This window comes from Phoenix dactylifera, chromosome 8 (genome assembly GCF_009389715.1).
Source record: "Phoenix dactylifera cultivar Barhee BC4 chromosome 8, palm_55x_up_171113_PBpolish2nd_filt_p, whole genome shotgun sequence".
Lineage (NCBI taxonomy): Eukaryota > Viridiplantae > Streptophyta > Magnoliopsida > Arecales > Arecaceae > Phoenix > Phoenix dactylifera.
The window spans coordinates 17,758,496-17,767,911 of NC_052399.1; the positions used below are offsets into that span (position 1 = coordinate 17,758,496).

General features: G+C 43.2%; 1 protein-coding gene across 1 annotated transcript; it reads right to left on the minus strand.

Moving 5' to 3' along the window:
* Positions 1-4,312: 4,312 nt before the first annotated feature.
* Positions 4,313-6,645, minus strand: LOC103718549 (probable membrane-associated kinase regulator 2). Its single transcript, XM_008807426.4, has 2 exons — positions 4,711-6,645; positions 4,313-4,606 (listed from the first exon to the last, which is right to left on the minus strand). The coding sequence occupies exons 1-2, from the start codon at positions 5,909-5,911 to the stop codon at positions 4,533-4,535; spliced, it is 1,275 nt and encodes a 424-aa protein (XP_008805648.2). The 5' UTR covers positions 5,912-6,645; the 3' UTR covers positions 4,313-4,532.
* Positions 6,646-9,416: the final 2,771 nt, after the last annotated feature.

Genomic DNA, 9,416 nt, shown 5'->3' on the forward strand with positions numbered 1-9,416 from the left:
TCAATCATTAGACCCTAAACACGAACATGGCGTCATATATGTATAGAATCACAAAATAACAAAAAGGCCCCTACCAAGAAAACAATTACATAAAAGCCTTAAAATGACAATATGCAAATAAGCCCAATCGATAAAAAATAAAATAACATAAAATTAATTCAAAATAAAATCAAACTAACTGGACTGGCTGAACTGGCTGGACCTTATAGCGACCATCGACCCGAGTAATGGTTGATCTGGCACTGATGTCCGCACCATATTTTTCTTAAAATATGGCAACATCCACCAACTTAGCTAATCCAACAAGTTAGGACTGTCCTTAAGTGGTTTTTCATTTCTTAGAATTTTCCTTCCGATCGTAATCAACAAATTATGAATTTGCGAATCTTGAAACTAAGCATCATATTACTCCATCAGAGTTAGGCAGAAACCACTATGACAAATTCCCGGCCCCTCCTCCGGTGTAAATTATTTCAGGGAATTGGTCCTTCTGAGCAAGGGAGGTGCAGAAGCCAGTGGCATGTGATCTCATTCAAGGCCTTCACGTGCCACACTTCTATCTTGTTTCCTGTAGCATCTCACAAGTACCATACCATAACCTATTCCCTGCGTCTATCTTGATGACAAGTCTGCACACAAAATTTTTAAATCAAAGGATCAAGTTGATGCCACCGTTTAACAAAATATTCGGCTAAAATATGGGGCACAAGAAACATTGTCTAAGTCATGCAGATTGCCAGTGAATTGGATCAAATCCTGTTTTCCTGTACCCCATCTGAGCCAACCTGTGCATGCTTGAATTGAGCCACTCTCCTCTCTCTCTCCCAAAAATTATATCCTACACAGCATGCACTATATGACCGTATGCACAATGCAGGAATTCAAAATTTTGGCGATGAACTTTTAGCGGCGAAACATAATTTTAGTCGTAGTCAATCTCGTATTTAGTGATGAAAATAAAAAACGATTACAATAAACCATTTTGCTCTGTATCTCTAATGACGAAAAGAAATACTGTTGCATAATATATATATATTATGACTATTTTTATTTTATCACAAAAATATTTATCACTAAGCAGAGATTTTTAAAGTTAGGAAAATAATATTTGTGCTAAAATCAATCTTAGTCAACTTATACGATTTTATGATTCATCACTAAAACTTTTGTCTTTAGTGATAGCATTTTAAAATGGTCATTGTGGATATATGCCTTTAATGATAAATTTATAGAGTGGTTAATAAAAGTCTATATTTTTAGTGATGATATATTATGTTATTATAAGTTTGATGTCAAAATTGATATTGACCAAATCACTTGTTGCTAGAAACTGGACCCGAAGGTGACCGCGGACCAAGGAGGAGGAGCTCCAGCAGGGGATGCGGCGGCAGGCTGCGTCCTCCGGGGAACCTGCAAGAAGCCGATGGCCGAAGGTTCCGGCGCCGGCCCTCCGATGCTTAAGTTAGAGGAGATTTTTTGATGGAGCCGGCAGAGAGGCTACATAAAAAGAAAAAAGATCTCTTTTTAGAAGGAAGAAGTTTCTCCTTTTATAAGAGGGGTATATGGGTTACCTGTGATGTGACTGTGCGAATTAATGAGTTACCATTATGATTGAACGTGATTGTGTAAATTAATAAGTTGCCGTGGATAGCCCGAAATTTTGGGCTGGCTGGAGGTCCGTTAATCATTGACAGTCGCTGGGGCGGAGATCGCGGGATTGAACCCCAGATGAGGAGGAGAGGGGTTTGATTTCCGGTGGAGTGGAGGGGTCTGCTTCGTCCTTTGACTGGGTCTCTTTTGGGCTCGAGGTCGATCGGGCTCAGCTTAACCGAGATTAAGACTGCAAGGCTGCGAACTCTGAGGTCGGGTGCGCCGAGGTCGGGCGTCCTGAGGTCGGGCGTCTCGAGGTCGGGCGCCTCGAGGGTTGCCGCAGTCGCACTTGTCATCACGTGCCGGCGATATATCCACGTATTTTGGGCGATCCATTTTTCCCCCAACATCACTGATGACAAATTTATAATTCATTACTAAAATTTATGTCTTTAGTGATGATATTTTAAAATAGTCACTGTAGGTATATATCTTTTAGAGACGTTATGATAAAGTGGCACAATAAAACTATGTGTTTATAAAGACAATGCAGTATATTGTCATAATTTTTAATACTAAAAATAATATTAGTGAATATACTAATGACAATTTTATGATTCACTACTAAAACGTATGATTTTAGTGACGGTATTTTAAAATAGTCACCATATGTCTATATTGTTAATGATGAGCTTATAGAGTGGTCATTAAAAATCTATGTTTTTACTGGCGATACATTATGGTATCACTAAAATCTTATACATTAATGATGAAATGATGATATCATCAGTAAACATATCAAATTATAATAATATTTTAACAGTGCATGTGTTAGTCACTAAAATAGAATATGGATCATGATTTTCTATCGGTGTGTTGAAAAAACCAAGCCAACCATCGCGGGATATAGCTAATACCTTATAATTTTGATTGGTTTTAAAAATACATCAAATTGCAAATTTTTTTTGATAAGTTAAATATTTTTTTTAACTTGATTTGATTCAATCCATTTATTGAACAAGTTATACGAGTCAAGATAATTTAACAATCAGAGAACAAAAATTTAATACGACATCCACTATCAATATTGCAAGCGACGCACCACAACCAGATAATAGTTTATGACGTAATTATTAAAATCTTGTATGGAGACTAATTTAACTAATCGCGATGCACTGCTACATACACAATCCTCCTCCATTGTGCCCGCTATCGTCATCAACATATAGAGTTTTGAAATAGTAGAAAAAAACCCCATATCATTTGCAAGAGTGATGAGATGCCACGTAGTTCTATATCCAAGTTTAGATGATGAGCCCTCTATATAAGTAGAATCTCCATTGGCAGCAGAGGAGAGTTCAACTCAATTCATATTGCTCCAAAATTTGATATCCAATGTTTCAGACTATTCTGTTATCAAAGTCTCTATTTTTTTTTTCTTCTTTAGACCTATGTACCCTATGATATATCCGGCCTCCAAGCACAGTGAAAAGGGCAGGAGTTCCCGGGTCTTCCGGGTAACCTAATAATGGCAAGATTAATTGGGCATTTATGCTTTGGGACCCTTCCACTAATAATCCAATAAAAAAACACTATTATGACACATAAGTCCGGCCGGTATGTCCGGTAAAGACAAATATATCGTCCCTTCCAATTTAGAATGACAAGCAGCATCACACCCACCTTCATCCCATGTTGGTGATTTCACCGACAATCCACGATTTCGAGCACGAAGCTAATCACATCCCGGTTTATTTATCTCAACCGCCACGTTACTCGAGAAGCCCCAAATGGCTTACCTCGTTTAGCATTAAAAAGTAGAGTAAGAGCCGTTAAGAATCGGCGGGCGAGTCCACGAGCCTCTCTATTCGCTTCCCTTGTGCAGGAATCACATGGAGACCCGATTTAAAAACCAGAGCATAGGATTCGTTGACGCCCGCGCGGACAACCGAATTGAATGCAGAAACCGGACGTGTTAGGGCTCTGTTTTGGCCTCAGGCCGGTCGTAATACCGACACCTCCCATCGTTGCGCCTTTCGAGTTGGGGTGCAGCTCGTTTCATGTGGAACAAGCAAGCAGACAAATTGCATCCTGGCCGTACCTTCTCTGCAGTCGCCTAGTGCAGGAACAAAGAGAGAGAGAGAGAGAGAGAGAGAGAGAGAGAGAGAGGAGAGTCGCAGGAAACGAGGAGAGATGAATCCAAAAGAACGATTGGAGAGAGAGCTACCCTGCCACCTCCAAACTGTTGAAAAAAGAAAAGGTGGGGAGGATGTAGAGAGGGAAAGAGAAGAGGCTTGGCCTTTGCACTTCTTTTTCTAATCTCACAGGTGTCAAAGCTTTTCAGGTTTCCTTTCTGGCCTTAGGCAGCTGCTTTCTCTTTCCCCAAACTAAGAAAGGCCCGGATTTCCAGGTTCCCGACGACCCAACCAACCACGCTAAGAAAGACGGGAAAGCGAAAGCGCTAAAGATATATATCTATACACACACAGGACTGCGCCAGAGCTGCTGCTGCAGCGTTGCGTTGCATCTAAATGCTCAAAAATATGTATTTTTTCGACAGTGATGGTTAAAGAATTGCAGCAGGGTTCCCTATGCCGTGGAATCTTTCACATCTGTGAATGTAATTGTCTTCTCCACACGAGAACGAGAAGGGAAAAAAAGAAGCTGCCTTCTTCCTCTCCCCTCATCTTCCGTGTTACGAAGACGACAAAAGACGACTGCATCACAAGATAAAGTTCGAATAGATATAGAATAGAAGATATATAATTACATAGGCACCACCACTTAAAATCTTGAAAAACAAGGAGAAAGAAGCACAACGTCACCGCGGCTAAAAGAGACGTTTCGCCGCTCTAAGTATTTACTAAGGGCTACAGATCGCAAGACATCTGACCTTTTTTTTTTTGTGTGTCTCGCGTCCACCAACGGTGAGGATAAAATCATCAAACGCAGTCGCCCTTATCGGACCTCCCATCGCTCGGATCGCTCTTGGACCGCTCCAGCGGCGGCTCGGACCCTGCCAAAACGGGCCCAAAGCCACCATGAGAGACCGAAACCTAAATTTTAAGACCATCACCAACCGCTACTTAGGAGTGGTGACCGGATCCGGAGCGTTCGTACCTTTGGCCGCGTGGAACGACTGCTTGCAGTGCGCGATGGCGCTCTGGATCCCGTCTTGCTGCTGGAGCAGCGAGTCGTCCCGCCTCTGCGGGGGCGGTGACGGGACCGCTGCGACGGCGGCCGACGCCGACCGGCTCTTCCCCAGCCGCTTGCACACCACCTTCAACCCCGCCGGCACGTTCACCTTCTGGCCCTTAACGACGCTGGCCGTTCCGGTTGCCGACGCCGCCGACGCCGCAGGCGGCGGCTCGGCTACTTCCGCCTCTGCGTCCGTTTCCTCCCCTTCGTTCCTCGCCGCCGCACCACCGGGGGTCAGCTGCCCGGAGAACCTCAGCCTCTCTGCGTACCTCTTCGATACTCTGATGTAGAGCGGCTTGATCTTGTTAAGGTACTTCTGTACCACTTCCTTGGAGAACTTCTTCTCATCCGCCGCAGCCGACGACGGCGCCGCCGCGGAGTCCGCCTGGGGTTTGGCCGCTTTACCGCCGATGGAGTTTCGGGAGCTGTTGTCGCGGGTGAAAAGCGAGATGATCGGCACCTCCTCCACCTTAAATTTAACGAAGAACTTGCTCTGCTGCTGCGGCTGAGATTGCTGCTTCGGTGACGCCGCCACCACCTCCGTGGCCGTGGCTGGGGCGGTGGGAGCCCCATTTGGCTCCACCGGTGTGGATTTAGACTTCCGAAGGCCTAACATGAAGACCCGTAACTTGGTGGCGGACTTGAGAAGGGAGACGGCGAACTGGGGCTTGGGATCGGCCTCGGAGGAGGTGATGACGATCGAGGATGGCTCCAGCGGCACGAGCTCGCCTTTGAAGAACAGATCGTCGGAGGGCGAGAGGGAATCCGACCGGAGGCCGCCGCCACAGCTACCCTCCGAAGACACCGCGAAATTGAACTCCCTCTCCTCCTCATCCTCCTCATCTGCCTCCGCCTCCACCGCCACCGCAGAGCCATCCTTCTGTTCTACACCTTCCCCCTCCTCCCCCTCGCCGTCTTCTTCCGGCACGGCGAACTCGAGATCGAAGAAGGGGCCATCGTCGCCGTCATGGCCGTCTTCGTCGTCGGTCTCGCCAGATGGGTCGAGGACACAGGTGGCGACGGTGGTTGTGGTGGCGGCGGTGTTGTGCATGCTAGCGGCGGCTGCGGCTAGAGCCGCTCCACCACCGCCCCTCCAGTACTTGAGCAAGTTGAACGATTCCATTGTTGGGCGAGCCAGAGGCAGTGCTCTCAGCTATTTTGCTTTTCCCTTCTTCTCTCTTTTTATTTACTGCGTCCTAGAAGGAGAAAAAGATATGGAGAGGAGAAGGGAGAGGAGATAAAAAAAAAAAAAGGGGGAAAGGGAAGGAAGAGAGCGGGAAGGGGAGGAGAGTAAGTCCGGGGAGCAGCAAACGCTGGCAAGGGCGTGTGATGGGTCAGAAGGCAGCAGTGGGTGCAGGCTCGGTAGAACAACCGAGGCTTTTTCACGGAACGGACGAAAGTGAGAGAAATTTAAACTTACTGCGATATTTTTTTCGAGTCCGCTCGGTGGCCCCGCTGCAAAACGGCTCGAAGAACCACACCTTCCGATCAATCCCATCGCATACACCTGGACTTTTGAAGTTCGTGTTTACAAACATGATGCCGCTCGCGCCAATCAGCGGCCGTATCCCAAATGCCGTAGGCGCGGTTGGGTCACGTGAGGTGGGAAAGGAAGTGTAGTTGCGAGGTACACGTGTGCCACGGATTGAGCTCTGATTAATGGATCTTGGCCGCGAGTGAAGGAGTGTTGTCGCGCACCGTCTGATTTGTCCGGAGGCCTGGAAAGGAAAAAGACATTTTGGTAAAGCTGAGTTTTTCCTTTTATCCTATTTTAACTTTTTACTGCCGGAGGTGGGGAACATCTTGAGGAAGCTCAACCAAAGTGTCTTGGATTTACTTGTCTCTCGAGGGAAAAGGGTTTTATTTTAAAATCTATATAGATAGATAGATCGATAGATCGATAGATAGATAGATGAATAAAAAAGTTTGAAAGTCATTGTAATCTATATCCAAGCAAGACGAAAAACAAACCAAACCAGCGGTCTCAATAATTCTCCTCTCCTAATCGATTAGATTGTCTCACAAACTCCTCCTTCGCACTCGATCTAAGGTAGCCCTAGCAATGGTGAGGCTTGACGAGCATTTTCTCCTTCTATTCCACTCAAAGTAAGCATTGTTCGATGTCGGTGATCGAGGGTTCTATGTTTTCCAATTTTTGATTAGATCCATGGGTTGATTCACTTGAACTTACTATTGAAATAACTAGTAATATATTTAATAAACAAAACTATTTAGGTTCCTTATTTTATTATTGAAAGTGACTGGCGATTTTAATATTAAAAACCAATATAAACTATTATCGGGATGGTATTAAGAATATTTATAAGAAAATAATTTTATTTTATTACTAAATACATGATTGTTTCCATAATTAATTTATATTAATTAAGTATCCATTTTAGACAATACTAATTTATTCAACTAGAGAATAATTATGATAAATAATATTATTAAATATTGGTAGAATAAAAATAATACAACAACAACAATTAATTTGTTTAATACATACTTGTATAGGAGAAAGAGTGTCTATCACTATCCTTCTTTCTATACTATATATTTTATTCTATTATTAATACTAAAACGGGGTAATCTCGCCACCCACTTGGGGGTGTCCATGCCTCTCCACCTCCACACTAGCCAAATATTCGAAGCAGTTGAAAATGACTTTCGTTATAGAAATGCCCTTCTACTATCCTTGCTTCTAAGCAAACCAAATGGCAAATATTGCTCACTTTCAAAAAGAGGAAGACACTCACGATCCACTTGCACAACCAAACAAGTGTTGCAGCAAATTACCATCATGGAAGTTCTAGATTCAAACAAAATATTTGTTTGGACTAAGTGGTACAGTCTATCAAAGAGAGATTGGCTTGGATCATGTCGAACACCTAAATTTGATGTTGGATTTAGGTAATGGTCATCCGTGTAACAAGGGATATATATTGATGCTTCAATATATGGCTTTGTAACATATCAAATTTCATTACCTCATTCAATGAAAGAAAAACATATATCGCCCTAGTCGATGGCCTTGTTTAATATGACATTAACGTAACTCAAAGCATTCTACGCCTTGTTTAATATGATATAAAAAGACACTGATCACCTTTGTCAGGAAACAGAAAAGATATATCCTAAGAATGCATGCAATATGATATTAACATAACTCATAGCAGTCTACTTTCTTTTTACTGCTTTATAGTAAGTTCTTTTCATTCATCAAAATAGATCATAGACAGTTACTCATGACATGTTGTAGTCATAACTGAACTATGCTAAATTCCACTGGGATTGGTTTCCGCGGATTACCTCGAAACCAAATCGAATCATGATAAATCTTGCACAACTGCACTTCAAAACCAACAAATAGTCAAATTGAATCGAATCGTCACACTAATCCACATCACATAAGATCAAACCAAACCATGCAAGCCCCCAGGCAACTGCATACTAGAGATTATGCACTTCAAAGGATGCATAGTGTTCGAATTCAAACATTGAACCTCGGCAGACCAATCTGGAGGTATGTGGAAGTTTTCGGATCACCTACAAGGTCTTAGAACTTGGCTCTCACTCACGATAACACATAACAAGTTCACATCCAGACAAGAACCTTTTTCCTAACATACCTACTAATATACTCTTCACCAAACCATTCCTTCTGAAATGAGGTTCGCAAAGATAGACTTATAACAGCCTATAGGACCATTCCCTCCTTTCTCTGAATATGGTGTTTGCCATTCCCAAGTCATCCATGACGCAGCAGAGCTATTGTTCCTGTGTCACACTCACAATGTTCTGACAAGCCAACCATATCGGCGATGATCATTGGCTCGACCACCAGAATTTCGATTCCACCAAGGCCAGAGCAATCACATCTACTGCAGACCGGCATGGTTTGCCTTGATTTCTGAATGACTATCATTCTCCAGAACTCGAGTCGCATAAACTATCACGGAGTTGGTTCCCTGCCAGCCTTATGTGGATTTAAAGTGCATGTCTCAACAGCAAGTTCAATTGTTTTCTTCAAATTTTTTCCAAACAAAACCATGCATTATCTGAAAAAAAGTTTTGCATGAATGCTCTGTCAAGCATGATTCTTCCCTTGCGAAAGTTTCAAGAAATTATAGCCTGTAGTTTCCAAATCTCTCCTCAAGTCCTCAGCTTTCAACATATGTTGTTCAGCATTCGGGAAGTGTCCGTCTGTAAAGCTGAGGATGAAAGCTTATGGTCAAGTTATCTCCACATGTATGACTGCAAAACTGACGACACTAGCACATCTCAGCTTCCATTTGTGAGTAGTGGCACATACTTTTTTCAATTTTTCTTTTAGTGTCGAGGACAAAAAGATCTCCAACTTTCAGGGTGGTTCACATATCACAATATGGTCGCGCTTGAACATCCAATCAGCAACTTTTTTTCATTTACTCAGGAATAGAAGTTCATTTTGGCACGCAGTCATTGCTGAGGAGAACAAAGCATGGCCCATGACTTTACAGTACCTAACCTCTTTTAACTTTTGTATCAGCTATTGGAGAAAGTTTCTAGATTCCACCACTTATGGTGGACTCTGCTGTTAGTGGCTGAATTCAGCCGTAGGTGGCATGCATCCATATCACTATATC

What these genes read in the sequence shown, in the direction of transcription:
- LOC103718549 (XM_008807426.4), bottom strand. Translation starts at nt 5,911, where the DNA reads ATGGAATCGTTCAACTTGCTCAAGTACTGGAGGGGCGGTGGTGGAGCG. An exon ending in GTCGTTCCACGCGGCCAAAG is followed by an intron (nt 4,607 to 4,710) that starts GTACGAACGCTC and finishes CCGTTTTGGCAG; the next exon opens with GGTCCGAGCCGCCGCTGGAG.